Consider the following 20,295-nt stretch of genomic DNA (forward strand, 5'->3'; position numbering starts at 1 on the left):
CTAATATGAGCTAGAATTAGGGGCTTTGAATTTGAACAAAGTGAAGTATGAGTCTTGTCACTTGTTTCACCTCTCCTGATGGCAGGTGGGTGAGGATGCCCGAATTACTTTGAAGTCCACCTGTTTCTGTAATTTTACTTTGCACTATGAAGTGGCATCTCGTGGAAACATTGTGCTATCTGGAATGCAGTTATCAAATGTTACGCTACAAAGGACAAAGAGATCAGCATCTGTTACCTTTGACAGGAACTTTAATGAAACAGAAGATAATGGATCAGGTACTAGGTTATGAATGTATGATTAGAAAAATAGGATTTTGTCCTTACTGTGAAATTCTTTTCTCGGAGTCCATTGAGGAACACAGCCATAAAGAAACTGATATGCAAGGTTATCCCGCTGCCTCTATGTATCAGTGTTCAGAGCTGTGTCCCTCAGTGGACCATAGAGAAAATAGGATTTTGTTCTTACTGTGAAATCCTTTTCTCAGAGACCATTCAGAGACACAACTCTGAAGAATCTGATATGTAGAGACAGCGGTATCAGATTCTTCAGAGTTGTGTCCCTCAATGGACAATAGAGAAAACTGTATTATACACACACAGCAGTGGTGCACACTAGCGCTTTCCCATTACTCCCTACTAGTACAAGTCTATAAGTCTGCTCAGACAATATATGAGCAAGGAACCAGACCTCACTGCCTGATGCACAGTCACTGTAGGATAATGTTTAAGTCAAACATTATCAAGACTATAGAGTAAAAGTATATCATCTATCAGATCAGTTTCCAGTAAAATGAAACTTTTCCCTTGAAAAAGACTTAAATGTATCCATCCTTTTATAAATTTGTTGTTTTGGAGTTTCTTGTTTCTTTTTATCTAAATTCAAAATCAAAATGGTAATAAATTGCAGCTTATCAGCCCTCCATTGTGATGGTTGCATTAGTTTTCTTTTTTGAGACTAAGAGCATTGTCACGATCTGAGAACCGGGACACTAGGAACACTAGTGAGCACCGGGTTTTGCGAAGCAGTTCGGAGCTGGGTACAGGCCAGGAATACAGGTCTTGGTGAGTGTGAGGATACAGTGCTTCAAATTCAAGGGACCAGGGACAGATTGACTGCACAGAAAATGTGGGTGTGCCAGAGGCACAGAGTCTAAGGAGAGCCTGGTCTTCTCCAGAGGCTCTGATAGTGAGGATGATTGTGCAGCAGGGCAGCTTCCAGGTTGCAGCCCCCTAACACACCCATGCAGACATGACTGACCACGTACAATGGGAACAGTACTGGGATACTGGACACAGTTACAGGTAGGAAATAAGTCTGAAACCAACCACACAAGAAGAGACAACAACTCAAAGGTGCATGAAGCCCAGCACAAGATACACCGGAGAGTAGAAGTACAAGTTCAAAACAACACAAGGGATGTGCATCGCACAGAGGTTCAGGATATACCGGTATTAACAGATACATGCAGGGAACATGCGTTACAATCAGGTACTGGATACACGGAAGAGTACACACAATAGGCAGGACGAAATTGCAAATGCACACAGAGCATGCATTACACAAGGTTCAGAACAAAAATGCAAGTAATGTGCATCGCACTGAAGTACAGGGGGAACATGCATTGCACAGAAGTGCAGGATACACTGGGAGAGGTGTGTTGCACAGAAATACAAGTACATTGGGGAAAGGCAGGCAAATATACGGAAGATGCAGGTAGCTGGGGGAATGCAGACACTGAGGAGCTGGAGTGTGGGAACACTGAAGCAGTATAGCAGTGGAGGCAGTACAGAAACTCACAGCACACAGGTGAATGCAATGGAAGGTCTCAAGCAGAATCCACAGGAACACAATGGGAACCGAGAGGATATCACAGGAACACTGAGAACAACAAGTCATGTAACTTTTTGTGAGTTGTAAAGAAAGAACAAACATCCTTATCTTTCTTTTGTAAATTGCTACTCCCATCAATCCACCAAGTAATAGAGATGAAAAAAGGCATACATTTTAAGTCCAGTTTGAGTGACAACCATGGCTGCCCCCATAGATACAATGGGGAAGTTAGTGTAACCATGAAGGAACAGGAAGTGTTTTTCACAGAATTATCAGGTATAAAGAAACTGGAAAAGCCTGAAGGAAAAAAAAGAAAACTAATGCAGCCACTACATGTAAATACTTGTAAGCTGCATTATATTAATGTTTTGTTTTGGCTTTAGATAAACTTTAATGTGTTACATACAATGCAGTTTGCTGGGTGGTGTTCATATTAAATGTTAATTCTGGTTTCTGCTAGATTCAACAGATGATTCACCTTTGGACTCTGAAGTATGGCTGACATATGTACATTTCCCTGTAATTCATAATATGGCTCCTTTAAGTCGACTCTTGGTTTATTATGTGAGGAAGAATGGAGAGGGAATTACTGACAGTGCCCAGATACCGATAGAACCAGCTTTTGAGAACAAGGTAAAGTGTATAATACATGATGATAGATTAAATATGATATGCTTAAAACTGAACGACTGGCAGATAAAAAAGAAACATTGAATGCAGTTATATATTTATTAAAAAATGCAACTAGTATGAATACTGGAATTTGACTTCTTTTTTTTTTTTTTTATTCTTGTATTTATTGAACATATCAAGTATAAGGTACATAGAGAGCCAACATCAGCTCACAAATGTCAACTAAAAGGTGGACGCAGCCACCAACATCAAGCAGTTAAGGCATACATTGTGGTAAAGAAGGAAATAACCAAAATATCCTGCATATCAGCGGTGATTGTCTATGAACCCCCCTCGCGTTATCAGCCGCCTGTAGTCGAGGGGTTTGGTGATATGTGAGTTTGATGTTTTGATTTTGAAGCCACATGTATTACAGTTACTATAAAACGTATGTAAGAATAAGACAGTACAGCGCTCCTATGTTGACCGTCAGGGTCAGCAGGACCTTCCCGGCCACCCACTAACCCTATCAACACTGTAAGAACGTAACCTGGATGTGGAGCTATAGGGGGGGGAGTAGAGGGGGTAGAAGGATAGCAGACAGAGGATAGGAGAGATGCTCCAAAAGGGGGGGTTGTCTCTGCGGAATCATCTCAAAAGATCCAGGTATTCCTGAGATGATGCAACTGGGAGGGCCTGTAAGGGGTACAACAGTCGAGGTAGTACATTCTGCTTAATGACGTTACATCTCCCCGTCCAAGAGAAGGCTATGCGAGTCCAGTCCTGGAGGTCCTGTCTGATCTTCTGTAACGGGGAGGAAATTCAGGGGGTATACGTCTTCTAAATCGACCGGGAGATGGATGCCCAAGTATTTAATGGAGGTCGCGGACCACCTGAAGGGGAAGTTGTCACGTAGGCGTTGCACTTGGGAGGAGGGGATGGTAAGGTTGAGGGCCTCCGATTTTTGGGCATTGACGTGGAAGTTGGATAAAACCCCATATCTTCGGAATTCCTCCATCAGATTCGGGAGGGAAATATCTGGTTCCTCTAGGAAGAAGAGTAAGTCATCGGCGTAAGCCGCTATCTTATGTCTCATGTCTAATGTATGGTAGTAGCCGTAGGGAAAGAATTTTGGAGAACAATTTGCTGTCGACGTTCAGTAGAGATATGGGGCGATAACTCTGGCAGATCAATGGGTCCTTCCCTGGTTTCGGGATCACCGCTATGTGTGCTGAGAGAGACTCCCCCGGTAGCCCACCCGTCTCACGCACCGAGTTAAGGGCCCTGGTGAAATGAGGGGTCAAAATGGGGGCATACTGTTTAAAGTATTGTAGGGTAAATCCATCTGGACCGGGGGCCTTTCCTGATTGGGTCTGTTTGGAATTTGACTTCTTTGCAGCCTTTTGCAATCACCTATACAGCACCACTCAAACTGGATAAGATAGTGGCAGGACTTGGAACCAATCAGGTGTGCTGCATTCACATGTGTTGACAGGGAACATATTGATTGGAAAAATGATAAAAGAGATGGCTTCATCAGTCTGTTGCTGTTCCTCCACTGTCCAATCACAGAGGAGGGCAGGGAGGTGACCTATCTGTGTGACTTTACTGTATTACAGAAATCCCAGATGACCAGGCTGGTTGTGCTATATAGCAGGGCTGTATACATCTAAGGACTAGATGAAAAGAAATGCAAATGATGTATTAGTTGGACAGCAACCATATGTATATTTTAACTTTGATATGTAGTTGTTTGCTCAAAGTTCAGCTTTAATGCTTTGCCCTCCATACAAATTAAAGTTCTTTTAATGACATGCAATTCTCTTAAGAGTGATACCAACCTGTCTAAGCCCTGCGTCTGTTACCAAAAATGTACCGTATATACTCGAGTATAAGCCGAGATTTTCAGCCCATTTTTTTGGGTGAAAAGTGAGGGCACACTTATAAAGGATTAACTAGCACATTTGCCTGTAAATTTGCCACGCATTGACTTAGAGCCATCTGCCTTATTTGTTCTTTAGTAGGAAAGGTGGCTGCTGTAAATGTCACCCTATTATAATGTTGCATTCCCGGCAAATTGGTTCATCACCAGACTTACTGTAGGTGGTAAATCATTGATATTGAAGAGGAAAGTTAATATTTAATTTTTTCATGTACTTGAAATAATAATTTTACTTTAAAAGGGTCTCATTTTTTTTTAAATTTTAACTTTAATTTTATTGTATTAGAGAAAAAATGGGCTATCCAAAACAAGCCAATACAAATACTTTATTACATTTTATTCACTGCAGGGTTCCAGATTCCAGATTCCCTAGTTTATTTTTTTTAAACATAATATCTGCAGTGATCTATGCCCCCACTGTGGGTTAAGAACTTCATGTTTTAGAACTTGTTTGGTACCCTGGCTAGTGTGAATAGTTACAATGAAACATCAATATGCAAGTTATTTTTTTTAATTAAGATGAAGTGAGGGGTCATTGCTATGACCCTTATTATTGTGTACTAGCTGCATGATATTCAATTTGTTTTCCTTTTAAGTAAAGGTAGGTGAGGGTTCTAGCTATTCTTTAATCTGAATCACTGGTGGGGAAAGGTAGTGCTATCAAAGTGAAAACTTTTTATCTCCTTATTTTTCCTTTTCAAAAATAAATAATGGTAAATTTAGGTACATTTTTATTAGAAAAAAACAACAAAACCTTTGAAATTCCAAAAACTCAATTTCAGCACTTTGGAGAGTTCCTTCTCAGAAGTTAAATTGTATGTACAGGCAAAACCTTTTTATTTTGTTTTTTGGAGTAATGAAGGCTTAGATCCTCTTTCAAAGTTTCGAGAAACCTAGGATTTTCCCAATGGAGCACAAACAGCCAATAAAGAAAAACTAACTGGGGCTACAACCCTTCTCTAATCTATCCACAACTGAAAAAAATATGCATTAAACAAAACAACACATATACATATTATTATATACACATTATCCAAAGTGTACTTTTTCATATTATAAATGTGGATGGGTAATACTACTCTGACAATTAAACATACATCAGCAAATGTTTTATTATTACTGTATGTCCCTAAATGTCTTCATTTACTTATAAAGGAACTTTAGCCACATATTTGAAATGACAACAAATACACCTTCAGAAATATTTATTAATTGCAATCTACAAACAGATACTTATGTATCATTGCCGGCTTTTTATTCTTTGCATACATTATTTTTCATTTCCTCCCCATTCTTCTTACAGTGGCCATTTTTACTAAGGGCAGATTACTAGCTATCCCTTTACTTTCTGGCACTTGTGACTAGGACATGTGACCATGCACTGATGTCTCTCAGGGGAGGAAAATGACTTTCCCTGAGATCTTGTAGGATCATAGATGAGATTTCCCAGCAATGCTCTGCTGTTGTAACCTTCCCAAGATGCAACACTTGGGCACCTTAGATCAGTAATGTCAAAGAGGTGGAAAAACAGTAATTGTAAGTAAAATAAAAATATGTTTGTTTAACTAATGAATGCAAGATTATTTCATATCAGCATGCAGAGCTGAAAGCTGATGTGATTTTTAGTAAAAGGGGGTAAAGATCCACTTTAAGGGAATCTAATCTAATGCTGTGTACAGCTGTGCTGAGTAACAATGTGTCCTGTGCATAACTTACTATGTTTCAGCGGTAGAGATAGGGTCATTTGGGTATAAAAAATTCCAAGTTGGGAGGAGGCTTGAGGTTCAGTCCCACCTAGTCCCGCTATGCCCCTGCAGATATGATTCGTATCATCCTAGTAATTTTGGTGTTTTGTAATTTAATTATCCGTATTATCTTTTTTGGTTCTTTGATATTTTTACATAATATGGCTAACATTTCTGATTGCTCATTGCTGTTTTTTTGGCACAGGTATCAGTGTCGTTCTCCACCAATGACTCTAGACCAGGTGATGCTGTAGATATTAAAGTGAAAGCTAACAGAGGAAGCTGTGTGTGTGTCTCTACAGTGGATAAGAGTGCATATCTCCTGGGTAATGGCTTCCAGATAACTCCTGAAAAGGTTAGCTACTATATCAAGGCTTAATGAAGAAATTGTATTGTGGTATATAAACACCTTCAAACAGTTTTGAACATGATATTGGTTCTAGCATCAGCATGCTACTGGTTAGGATGTTAAATTAAAATCAAGGGGGAGAGTGACCCAATTTCTCTGTAAAAAAAAAAAAAATTGCTTTTCCTGTATAACTGTTGGGTGCGTCATATAACTTTCCCTCTTCTGGTTGCTGTGGTTCTTCCCACCAACCCATATGTCACTACTGTGTCCTCCCCAATGGGGAAGGTAAGTGCAAGGCTTCTTATTTTACAGGCTGCATTTTCTTATTTGTATTTTTTACTTTCACAGCGCAACAGAATCACTTTAAGTTTAGCTGTAGATTCAGCTTAGGGGTGGGATTAGGGGTTAGATTTATTGGTAGATTTAGGTTAAATAACGCTAAGTTAGGTATGGTTAGGAAACAAAACACAAGGAAATCATTGAAATTGAGGCATTCTTGCTCATTTAGAGTTATCTTCATACCTTTTTGATGTTATTATAAAGTAAAAACACTCTTAAAAAGTTGCATATTCAATTTTAGTTAAGTGAAGAAGTGAGAGGAGGTATACAGTATAACTGACATGCAAGTATGGTATCTAGTTGGCTGTAGACAAAATATAGCTTTTACATATTAGGAATTGGTTAGATTAAGAAAAACATTTTTGTACTCATCTTAAAGTCCTTTTCTTGGAGTCCATTAAGGGACATAGGAAGTCCAGACCTTCAGGTTACATTGGTGCCTACCAGAGGATTGGACACGCAAACAAAAAAAACTGTTGACAAGCCCATTTTAGTAGCAAAGCAGTACTGAGAGCATGATCATAAACAGAGGAGTGGGACCTGTGTCCCTTAATGGACTGCAAGAAGGATTTTACAGTGAGCTCCTAATTATTTCTTGTGCATTGAGGGACACTGGTCGTCTTAACTTTCTGGATGTCCAAAAGCAGTTCAACTGAGGAGAGGCAACACTGCAAACAAATAATAACATGCCCAATAAAAGAACATAAAACTGGGGAATGCCTGCAGCTCTGACAGCTGCCTGAAGGACCTAAAGTTGATATTGGCAACAGATGAGGCTGCAAGATCTATTTGGTAGAGTTTAGAGAACATGTGAGCAGAAGGCAGGTAGAAACAGTTGCTTTATGCCAAAAACCCAAGATGTACTCACAGATTTAGCAGAGGGTGACTTGATAGGAAAGGTCCTTGAGACAATACGCTTGGATGATGGTCTGCCCGAGTCACCTAGAGATGGTGAAACGAGAAGCTGGTGTACCCTTCCAGCGACCATCTGGAATAAAAAGAAAAGAACCAATCTTTTTGGAAGAAGCAGTGGCCAAAAGACTCACAGCCCAAACTACATCCAGACAATGGAGTGAAACTTCCATTTGGTAAACTGGAGCCAAACAAAAGGAAGAACGATGTCCTGCTTGAGATGAAAGGCAGAATCTATCTTAGGTGAGAAGGAAGTCTTGGGCTACCACCTTGTCCTGTTGCAAAACCAGAAAGGGTTCCTTGCAAGATAAAGCCACCAGTTCAGACACTCGCCTTACAATGGTGTTGGCTAGAAGGAAAACCACCTTGTGGGTGAGAGTAGATCCTGATGATATGGCCCATGGCACATCAGTCAGGAGTCTTACTAGGTCGGCGTACATCCACCTGGGCCATTCCGGAGCATCTCAGAATTGCAACACAGATGAGGAAGAAGTTTAAAGAGAGAAGAGGCATTAATAAAGGTATAATGATCCCATGAAGAGATAAGTTGGGAAGCTTCCTGCAGACCACAACAAATGAAGTGAAAGGATTATTTGCTTCTTGCATTCTTTAATGAAATGATCAACAGCAACATTAGTGAGATATTTTTTAAGGGATTTTGACCAACGCTAAAGAGGATTCTGATGATGGAATATACTCTAGTACAGTGGTTTTCCTGTATAACTGTATAACCTCAAGACCCACATTTGTCTATGGTCCTTAAGTCACGACCCGAGTTGCACTGCAATGGAACGCATAGCATTAGGGTACCGCACGTTCCGGAAGGGGCGTACAAACTCTGGGTGGGAAGGGTATTTGGGGCACCATTCAAATGAATGGCAACGCAACACACCTCCCACAACAGAATGCACAGTAGCTGCGATTGCATGCACAGTGTGTTAATCGCACGGTACTATGCGATTAATGCACTGTACTAGTGTGAACAGGCCCTCAAAAACACTGACACAATCTGACACACTCACAGACATTCTGACACACATACACAATCCCACATTTTTTTTATTTAATAAAAACATTTTTAAGGTCCACCCAGTCTTCCTACCTTACAAGAACTGGAGTGGATCCTCAGCCTGCGGGGGCTGCTGTGATGGAGCTCCATCCATATGTCCATTGCTTGTGAAGCTCCCTTGCATGCCCTGTAGAGGTGCTGGGAGCCATAGTGTGATGTCTCCATGGCACCTCTATAGGACACATAAGGGAGCTGTAAACAATGCTCATATGGATGGAGCTCCCTCACGGCCATAGCTCCATTGCATCCCACCTCAAGCTGACACCTAGCGCTGGACAGCATATTTTGAATGGCTGCTTGGCACGAGAAATTACAGTGCTTTGCTAGGGTGAGGCAGAGGAGCCTCTCACCTAGAAAAGTGAAAGGCTTGCAGTGACCCACTGAAAACATGTGTCCATATATCCTGTAGCACTCCTTACCGGAAATCCCAAAATGATATCGGTGCTCGAAATAACTGCGGATGGTGTAGAACTTTGAGAAAGGATGTCATCAGCACACCAGCACAACAGTTTCCAAGTCAGTGCAAATCCATTTTATTGATGTCACTCAAATCTCAAGCGCCTTTGGGGCTCCCTCATCAGGCTCAGAGATGGCAATGGACACTGAAAACATGGTCACGACCCACTTTCGGGTCACGACCCACCAGTTGAGAACCAAGGCTCTAGTAGCATAGGGCACCATGATTCCAGGCTGCAGACATCGGTACCATCAGGAGGCACACTATAGCAAGCCTGGAGCCATGTTGCAGCATGTTGAGACATGTTGCAACCACGCAGCAGTAAGATGTGGGGCTCAAGTACTCAGTAAACCCAGGCAGCTAGTAGCAGGTGAGGGTTGGATGGCTGGAGGTCAAAGTCGCTGTAGGCAGAAAGTAGAAAAAGATCAAATATTGAAGTTCCACCAGGCACTTTGCAAACACGAGCAGCAGCATGGAGATGCCACCTCAATGCTTTATGGTGGGAAAGCGCACATACACAACATTCCACCCAGCAGATAATGTCAGTGCTCAGTTCCATAGCATCATCCCCTTCCACCGTGGAAACTAATGAAAAATGTTATTTTTAAGGGGGCAGTGAACTATGTAATTGAGGTAGCTCCCAGTGCTCTGGCCGACCGGCATATGCACAGATTGAGTAGAGTGAGACAGGACAAGCACTGAGGCAATGCTAGCATCTCTGGGTCTGAAAAGCACCCTATGCAGAACCCAGTACCCGGAGTTCAGTACAAGGCTAAGCTCCAACTTTCTGGTCCTGCAGGGACCAGATGTGCCACTTCAAAAGCCAGACTGCGTATGGCCACACTGAATAGTTGCAATCAAAGAAACCAACTATAGTAGCAGTGTAGAGGAGATTGAAGAGAAAAAATGTTGTAGAAAAAAGGTGCTAGCAAAAACAGGTTAGTCTTTTTCACGGTAGTGCTGAAGAAAAGACATCCATCCTCTGAGGACACTAGCAAAAAACTGAGGCATGCTGGATGGGGTTATCCTGGACCAGCCTACAGATTTTTGGTTGCAGTGTTCAATCAACCTCCTGTAGGAAACCGTAAAACCCCTGAATGTTAAGCCTCACTGTGTCCCTAATGGATAAGAAAAAAAAAAGTTATTTCGGTTACTGGATTGTCTGGGAAAACTTGTGTACACCAGTTTGCATGTGTCAACAAGCATGTCGCTATGTTTTAAAAAGACATTTAAATTAATTTGAATGGCAGCTGCAGGTCAGCTTGCCAGCAATGCAGTATGCAAAATTATTTTCACAGCAACACACTACACATTGATGTAAAAAGACTGTGGTAAAAACATTTCCTTATGTCCATTCCTTTTTTATGCAATGGAGAGTGAACCATTGTATAATGTATCTTATGTGAACAATGTACTACAATCATTTTCAGCATCATTCAAAAGTTTTCAGCTTGGCTGGCCTAATTCCTCTTTCATGTTTAAGCCTCAAGCTTATTTTTCATGGTTTTTACCCAATGCACATCCATATTGTTGTCCAAACCTGTCAAAATGGCAGCTATAGGTTAGTGGACCTCGAATGGCTATATGAGATTGTCATTTAATAATAGTACAACATTATTTCACTTGGCTTTTGCAGATATTCCAGGAACTAGCCACTTTTGATGTGTCAGATGCATTTGGGACTGGAAAGGATGAGGGACATTTCTGGTGGCCAGGACTGGGTTTGCAGAGGAAAAGACGTTCATCAGTGTTTCCATGGCATTGGGACATTACCAAAGATGCTAGATTTGCTTTCACAGTAAGTGAGGCCAATAAAAGTAAGAAATGGCTGTGTGGAGCCTGACATTTAAAGGACCCTGATAGTTTGCAGACTCATGTATTAGGTATGTAACGCCTGGGAAACTTCCTGTATGTGCTCTGCAAACAATACACTCACAGTCACTGAACACATGTGTGGCTGCCAGGCAGTGGCAGACTTGACATTCTTTGCCAGTCATATTTTCAAGTTTCATTTTTTCATTGTCAATGGGAAATGAAGCATGTAAGAGGTAACAGCCTTGAGCGGCTTTATGATTTTTACTAATGTCCTCCTGTGACCCAAATATCAGCATATAGTGGGCTATTGTCGGGATCCACCTGGCTACCTGATTGACAGCTGGCTCTGCCTCTCTAGAGCCAGCTGTGCCTGCCCCCTCCCCTTTCTGTCCTCCAGTCAGTGCTTGGTGGAACGGAGAGGGAAGGGGGGAATACCTGCGGGAAGCAGTGACTGACAGTCACCACACTCTGCAGGCAGAAGATCATGAATTAAGCAAATAGAGTCAGCGTGTGACAGCTACAGTGTCACATGTCCGCTCTAACTATGGGATGAGTACATTTCACTCTCTCCATAGTTCTTCTTTAGGAAGTGTTCTTATTGTCCCAGTGTCAGCCCTCAAATGACAGCACATACTGTAAATGATCTCTGGACATTTGTTCTCATTTCCTCCTATTGCAAAATGTGTCTAACATCCCAACAACAGTCCTTTAAGAAAAAGAATACACTGCTGTAAAATCCGATCCACAAGCCTTACTTAAATGACACTGAGCTTGGGAGTTAAATCTTAAAAATGCATTCAACTACCTTAATTTTTAACAAAAATTTATCTTATTTGTGTATCACTCAAATAGAGCCAGCTTGTAGGGTGGCTACTTTATAACACACACAGGGACCATGGAGAACCAAAGTAGTCACCCTCCAGAAGGAAGGACAGTGTCCGCACCAATTCAGAGATGATTTGAGGATTTACAGCTGAGTGATACACAAATAAGATACATTTTTGTTAGTAGTTAAGGTACTTGCATCCTCTTTTATAGATTTAACTCCTAAGTTTAGTGTCACTCTAATACAGTTCACAGCATCTGAGTGAACAAGTGGTACACATTTGATGCAGATGTGACTGCTATTTTTTGTTCACATTTGAAACTGGTTGCTGATTTGTCTTTCTTGGAAAAGACATTGATGACATGACTGATCGGTGCCTGGGTTCTGCTTACAATATCCCCATATATATACACACACACATGTTTTTTGCTACTTTAATAATAAGATTAAGAATAACAATAAGATTTGCAAGATGGCTTGAGGAAGAGTAGGGATCTATGACGCTAAAACATTTGTTTTTCTTTTCCTATCCCAGGAGACAGGGTTGGTTGTGATGACAGATGTGGTAAGTCTAAATTACAGACAGAGCGATGGAATGTACACAGATGAGGCAGTTCCAGCCTTCCAACCGCACACCGGAACACTGGTGGCAACTTCTCATAACAGAGTAACACCCAGGTAAGTTAACAGAAATTGTTTTGTCAGTAAGGAATACTACAGCAACTAAAGTCAACCAAAAAGCAAGCTCCAAACTTACAATTGTATCTCTAGTGATTTATATTAAATGTAAAATTGACCAAGGCTATGTATCCTGAATGAGCGCTTTCTACAATTTCTGTCTGGTGGCCCTGGGGACAGGTTGAAATAACGCATTTTTACTATGCTGCACTTGCTGTTTTCTATGTTTCTATCTCCCCTATTTTATTAGAAAAGTAGAACAGAGTAGAGCTTGGAACAAAAGTAGCAGTAGTACGAGGCAGCAAATAAAATTGTTTTTAGACAAACAGGTTTTAATTAATTTTAGAAAAAGAAAAATACAGTGGAATAATATAGGAAATGGTGGGTAAAACAAGGGCATAATATTTGAGCAACATTCAAGTTTTGAAATTTTTCGGTGATAAGAAGAAAAACAGACAAAGATAATTTATAGAAAAAAAAAGGAGTAGAGTAAGTATAAGAATAAGAAATCTGGTATTGAGGACTCAATCTAAACAACTAAAAAAAGATTATCTAACGTAGAACAATAGTCCGACAAGGTAGAACTGGCTTATAGGGGTAAAAGGGGAAGCAGCAAATAAAAATGTGACACATTTTTTGTATTTGTTTCATACAGATTTGAGAGAAGAAAAAGGACTTTCTTCCCTGAAACCCTGGTCTGGCACTGCTTCAATGTCAGGTAAAAGACACCAAAGAAACGAATGGTTATCAGTCCCTTTTGTTCTACTTGCATGACCGTTTCTAACTGAACACACACACTGAAAAGTTGAATTTTTTAAACCTATTTAAACTCATCTCACACAACATTGTTTTATGATGAACATAAACAGTCTACTATCACTCCTGATTTCATGGTGTATGCGGATCATATAGGGAGTCAATGGCTCTCAGTGTCAAAAACTAATAATCATGGAAAAAAGTGATGGAGCTGATCTTTCATCAGATATGATGGAGCTGTTCTTTCTCTATTGTCATTGAGAAGACGTGTGAAAGTGGTAGACAGTGCATGTGCCACTTTTTTTTATTTTTTTTTAGGTGTCTTTTGATTCAAGACCCTCTATACTGTTTGAGGCTCAGTATGTCTTTATGCCACTTGTGGGTTATTATCTGCCTGTATATAGCCAGCTTCAGAGATTTGTAAATTACTGTATAGCCTGTAACTGTATGCTTATTGTCAAATTGTAAATGCTTATTCCATTTTAAAATGGAACAATTTATAAAAATCAGGTAGCGTGGGCAGTTATGGAGTCAGTATGACATTTTCTTAATTGATGTTTCTGCAGTTGTAGCCAGCGCAGGAACTAAACATCCTGAAACTTCTAAGTAATCTGACATCTGGACAGTACAGATTGCAGAACCTGTATTTATATACAGTTATCCATGTCAACTATCATATGTCATGTTTGAGCTGGCATATATTGTCTTCCCTGAGGATGGGAGAGAAAAGTGGTGAGATCAGAGAATGCAACTTGCTGGTGGTAAAACCCCTGCTAGTGGTTGAAGGAACCTATATCTGCTAATTAGTTCAGTAATAAATTGGGGCTAAATATCACATTAAGAGCTATTTTGATTTACATGAATGCATGAACTATTTCTGTCTTCTCAGTGATACTACTGGTGAGGCTGAACTGCATGTAGAGGTCCCCGACTCTATAACTACATGGGTAACAGAGGGCATTGCTATGTCTGAAGAAACAGGACTTGGCGTAGCCAGACCAGCATATCTGAAAACGTTCAAACCATTCTTTATTGATTTCACATTGCCATACCATGTGATACGAGGGGAGCAAGTTAAAATACCGCTCACAGTTTACAATTATCTTCCCATCACCGTTGAGGTAAGAAGATATTACTGATCTCATTTCATCTTATTGTGGCTTTGTAGCCAACTAGTCAGCTTCTGACCAACGTTTTGTGCTTTAGATATCTGTTTGTGCCTATTTAAACAAATTTTTTGTTCGTATTTACCTTGTAAGCAGCAGTGAGTCACTTATACTTCTGGTACATTGTGGCAAGAGTTTGAAGGGTACATCTAGCCAAAACCTTTATTGTTAGGCTTTGGATAGAGTGTGGAAAGTTTAGATCCTCTGTTAAGTGTTTAATGCTGTTTGTGTGTTGTTTGTGAGGAAATTCACTCTCTGTTTGTACTGTAACTATTGTCTTCAAGAAAGAAAATAGGTGGCTACTTTTGTTCCCCATGGTACCTGTGTGTGTTGTAAAGTAGTCAGCGTTCCAAGCTCACTCCTGTGATGGACTATAATCTCACATTTAGTTTACTAATTTGTTTTGAAAGTATAGTGTATGGGGAATAAAAGTAGTCACCCTCCAGAATGAAGGACAGTGTAGGCACCAATTCAGAGATGATTTGAGGATCTACAGCTGAGTAATACACAAATAACAAGGAGACTATTAACCAGTTGTGAACTTGGAGCGTACAGGAGACTATTAACCAGTTGTGAACTTGGAGCGTGCAGGAGACTTAACCAATTGTGAACTTGGGAGCGTACAGTGTACAATCTCAAAAACACACAGGGCATTCTGTTCCTCATTAGTGATGAGCCGAACACCCCCGTGTTCGGTTCTAACTCGAACTTTCGAACATGGAAAAAGTTCTAACTCGAACTTAGAACTCAATGCAAGTCTATGGGGGTAGAACTCAGAAAATTAAAGGTCCCCATTTTGAAGCCTTATATGCAATTTATTGGCCATAAAAAGTGTATGGGGATCCGGGTAGTGCCCTGAATGACAGGAATCAATGAAATTTAAAACAAAAAAAACCAAGAAAAATATTTTTTAAAGGAACAGTGATTTTTACATGATTTACAGGGTAAGAGTAAAAATGAAAAATTCCTTCAAATATTGTGCCTGGAGGGTCCCCATAACCTGCCTGTACATCCCACATGACTGCTCCCTCTCCTGCTATCACATCCCAGATATCATTTCACTCTGTATTACAGCAGTGGATACAGCCACTTCTGAACAATGTTCAGAAAATTTTTCAGAAGCTTAATTTAAAAATGGAATGTAATTACATAATTGTTACATATAATTTACTCTTTAATTCACATTCATTTGTTTCATTCATATGCAGATCAAAAGGTAGCTTTTGATTTACACATAATGTCAATTAAAGCAAATGACCAATTTTGTAAAAAAAATGTGTTTAAAAAAAAAAATTAACCCCTTATTAACCCTTAGTTAACCCTAATCAGCTTTTAATTCAATCTTTCCTCCCCTTTGCTATAATTTATTTATTTTTCTATTATTTGAATCAGATTCCATTTTACATTTTTATTCCTTTGTTGGTTGTTTTTTTTTTCAGTGCTGCCTTAAAAAATGTGGAAAAAAATGTTATTGCATTTGAACATACATTTGCAATGCTTTGTACCAGAATTACAATTTTAGTGACGTAAATAGCAGAAATTATACAATAAGATTTATAATTTTTATCTATAATAACACTATTTTTTTTAATTAACACTGATCAAAGTAGAAAAAAGTAATTTTATTCTTGTCTTTTTTTGTCTTTAGATTGCATAGAAAATAAATTAATTTTTGCAACACAATATCACCAAAAGAAAGACTTTTGTCCCAAATTAAAAGCAATAAATGTATTACTTTATTATCTTAAGTAATGACCAAAGTTATTGTTTAAATTAAACAGGCCCATAGTGGAAATATAAGAAATTCTTTGGTCCATATGGGTATTAATTGTAGAAGATTGAGCGATAATAATGATTTTTAAATGGCTTTACAGGTACACATAAAGATCATGATCACAAAAGGTGTGAAGTTTGTAGGATATCCTGGGAAACAGTACCTGATCCGTAAGCTTTGTGTAGCCCCAGGAGAGACTAAGCCCACATCAGCTGTGTTTTCATTTTCTGAACTTGGACAGGAAAATATTTCAGGTGAGAATGTTTTTTTCTATATTTTGAGAAATGTGAAAATTCAGACCTATTTACAACTATTTGCCAGTATACAGTTATATGCTCCAGTTTTGGAGTACATATGTATTTGGATTTTATTTTACATAAGTCACTGCATGTTTCTAAAGTAATATAAATTGTTCTGATTAGGGATGTCCAGATACCAGTTCAGATACCAGTGCCGATACTTGGGCTTTTCACGAGAACTACCAGGGTTGCAGAGGTTGCAGCTGGTACCTGGCTCTGGCGCTCCACCACTGTCCTGAAATCATTAGTCTGTATTGTTTTAGAAAAACTGTCACATGACAATAAACAAAAATGTATCAGTATTTGTATCTGTGAGTACTTGGACAAGTATCAGTTCTTGTAGTTGGAAAAATGGTATCAGTGCATCCCTTATATACAGGTGAAACTCAAATAATTAGAATATTGTGCAAAGTTCATTTATTTCACTAATGCAACTTAAAAGGTGAAACTAATATATGAGATAGACTCATTACATGCAAAGCAAGATAGTTCAAGCCGTGATTTGTCATAATTGTGATGATTATGGCTTATAGCTCATGAAAACCCCAAGAACCCCAAATCCACAACCTCAAAAAAGTAGATTATTACATGCAATCAATAAAACAAGGATTGTACATAGAACAATATCGGACCTCTGAAAAGTACAAGCATGCATATGTACTCAGTACTTGGTTTGGGCCCCTTTTGCAGCACTTACTGCAATTACTTTTGCACGATATTCTAATTATTCGAGTTTCACCTGTATATTTATTTAAAAAAAATAATGCATTAAAACAGAGATGTACAAATCCCAGGAGCCCCATGTACCCCTCACAAATTACAGCTGCCTCCTACCTTTTGAGGTTTTCTCTAGTATAGTCTTGGCGCTGGAAAAGTATCTGTACTTGTACCGAGTACGGGACTTGGTATCTGAACATCCCTAGTTCTGATGTAAATACTAGTTTACATGCAGATCTATGTTGGATCCCCAGATAAACACATGCCAGTGTAAAGGATTATGGGAGATTTCTATTAAAGTGACATGAAAGTAAGTTGGGAGATATTTTGACTTAGGGCCATCTTCGTTAAACACAAGAGAAGTTTTCTGGGAAGTATAAACAACTTATATCCTTCCAAGATCACTTTTTCCTGTGTGTAGATGTTTTGGGGTTTAGTTGCGTTTACATGCTTTAGGCGCATTTAGCGGCATAAAATTAGGTTAAACTGTCCCAGGATGCAAAAAATTCCATATGCATGGGGCCTTAGTACATTTACATTATGATACATATTTTATACAGTATTTGTTACAAGTTCTTATTTACATAACCTAGAAAGATAAAAATTGCTGCTTCCATTTTTACTTGCTCTTTTCTGGGGAAAAAAAGTTTTTCTCTAAACTGAATTTTCCTCTAGAATGCAAAGGTGGCAATCGTTTTTGAGAAAACCCCTCTATATGTTTATGTGTTCCTATTCACACAGCATACATAAAATACATATTCAAAAAGTATTTCTTACTTTTTAGATGTTTTGTTGCAGCAGGCAACATGGCCAAATCCACATTTTTCTGAGCACCTTCACAGTGAGCTATCCTTATAGAAAGACTGAGAACAGGAATGTGTGGAATGTGTTTCTCTTATTAACATACAATGCAGAAGCAGGGGTTGTAATTATTTAACCCTTTGTTAGGACAGACAGTGTTCACAAATTATAATGAAATGAGCCAGCACTGTACAGGCAGGGTTGACACAAACCCCTCACAGCCCGTATTAACATTACATAGAAGGACAAACAAAAGTAGAAATTTTAGCAAGTAAAAAGCAATTTAAACTGCAAGAAGCACTTTTTAAATATTTTTTTCGCTTATGTGATTTGAATGGGAACATGTAACAAATATAAAAAAGGCGTTATCCCAATTTTGGCTGGAAAAGTGAAAATACACTTGAAGGATTTTTATTGCAAGTGATAATATGATTTAATCAATTGATTGTTATTCCCAGCCAGAGGTCTGGCATACGGAGGGATGAACTGCCTTTCAGAGGGAAGTAACAGTCTGAAGAACAGCAAATATATTGAAGAAGTTCATAGTGAGAGGAAATCTCCAGTTGGGAGTGACTTTGTACGCAGGAGTTTGATGGTGGAGGTGAGATCTAGTTCCTAATTTATAAAGCAAAGCAATACTGTATTATTTATGATTCAGAAACTTTAAATTGGTTTGCACATTTCAGTTGTATTTTATTAATGCATGTTTGATGTTTGTTCCATTACAAGAAGTTTTTCCATCTTTACATTAGATTAGACACATTGCAAGTGAATAAACAGTCATTTATGAAAAGGAAAAATTCTGCACTTTTCAGTTTTAGGGATAGATTATAGATGGGGTATCATGGGGTTCCACAGTTCAATTAACATATGTTAGAAAGAGGGCACATTCACTAATTTATTATGTACTAAACTTCCTAAATATTGGGAATCCATTTTTCACTCAGTGAATTCCTTATATTTCATACATCTGGCAATGGATCTGAAGATTGCCCATTTAGGTATTTAGCATGAGGAATTATTCCCAGAACCTTTAATTCCCACTAAAACCAGATTACTGTTCATTGCTAAGAAACTAATACCACAAAAATGGACTTCCCCTAGCCCTCCCATTTTTCTTCAATAGAAAAATACAGTTAATTATTTCCTGCAAAAGGGAGGGAAAAATTAGTTTACCAACATAGTGGACGCCCTAACACATTTAATAAAATTTGGGAGCAATTTTGCAGATGACCTTTTGCTCTCTTTGTCCCAACCCCTTGTTCTCCATTCTACAATCATTTATCCGGGTCTCAAACCTGGTAGTCAACGAAGGCAAATCCTCTGCCCTCAATATTACCCTGCCGCCTTCCACCGTCACAAATCTTCGCCAGACTTTCATGTTTGCATGGCAGGACACCCATATGCAGTACCTGGGTATTAATATTTCTAAGGATTACTGTTCTTTATATAAGACCAATTATATACCTGTATTTAAACAACTGAAGGAACTTTTGCCTGGATAAGACATAATCTCTCCTGGATGGGAAAAATTAACACCGTTAAAATGACTATAGTTCCTAAGTTCCTAACTTTTCCTCACTTTACCGATGCACATTCCATGTTACGCTATCAATTCCTTCCAAAACTGTGTTATGTCTTTTGTCTGGGGGGCTAAAAGTCCTAGAATCCCTAGGTTTACAATTTATATTCATAAATGCCAAGGGGGTTTGGGCCTTTCTAATTTTATAATTATTACCAAGCAGCACAAATAGTTCCCCTAGTGAGTCTTTTTTTGGACCTCAATGGCTACCTGTACGATTAATATAACCTCGTTGGAGACTGCGTTTAAGTCCCTCACAAGATGGTATCTGGTTCCCTCCAGATTTTCTCACCTCCACCCTGCAAATTCAACCTACTGTTTTCGAGGCTGTACCTCTAAGGGGGAAATCCTTCATATCTGGTGGACATGCCCCATGCTTACCAGATTTTGGACTAGGGTGAACCAGGGTAAAAGCTTTTTTTCTGTAACACTACCTAAGGACTCCTGGTTGGCCCTTTTACACCTCAAGTCCCCACTCTTTACTAGACACCAAGATGGATTGCTAGCAGCTAAACAAACCATTAACTATGTGTGGAAGAAACAGTTTGTGCCATTTGATGATATTAAACGGAGAATGGATTTCTTTTTTCGTAATGAGAAATTATCCAGCATACTTATAGATA

At 39.1% G+C, this 20,295-nt stretch overlaps 1 protein-coding gene across 1 annotated transcript in view; it reads left to right on the forward strand.

Moving 5' to 3' along the window:
• Positions 1 to 20,295, forward strand: part of CPAMD8 (C3 and PZP like, alpha-2-macroglobulin domain containing 8) — a 104,605-nt gene that overhangs the window by 40,320 nt on the left and 43,990 nt on the right. The window contains exons 14-24 of the mRNA XM_018568215.1: positions 86 to 232; positions 279 to 285; positions 578 to 604; positions 2,294 to 2,466; positions 6,338 to 6,487; positions 10,895 to 11,056; positions 12,435 to 12,577; positions 13,233 to 13,295; positions 14,223 to 14,454; positions 16,374 to 16,527; positions 18,549 to 18,691. Coding sequence (XP_018423717.1) covers positions 86 to 232; positions 279 to 285; positions 578 to 604; positions 2,294 to 2,466; positions 6,338 to 6,487; positions 10,895 to 11,056; positions 12,435 to 12,577; positions 13,233 to 13,295; positions 14,223 to 14,454; positions 16,374 to 16,527; positions 18,549 to 18,691 — 1,401 coding nt within the window. The remainder of the gene's footprint in view (positions 1 to 85; positions 233 to 278; positions 286 to 577; positions 605 to 2,293; positions 2,467 to 6,337; positions 6,488 to 10,894; positions 11,057 to 12,434; positions 12,578 to 13,232; positions 13,296 to 14,222; positions 14,455 to 16,373; positions 16,528 to 18,548; positions 18,692 to 20,295) is intronic.

This window comes from Nanorana parkeri, unplaced genomic scaffold (genome assembly GCF_000935625.1).
Source record: "Nanorana parkeri isolate BGI_ZX_2015 unplaced genomic scaffold, ASM93562v1 scaffold1154, whole genome shotgun sequence".
Taxonomy (NCBI): Eukaryota; Metazoa; Chordata; class Amphibia; order Anura; family Dicroglossidae; genus Nanorana; species Nanorana parkeri.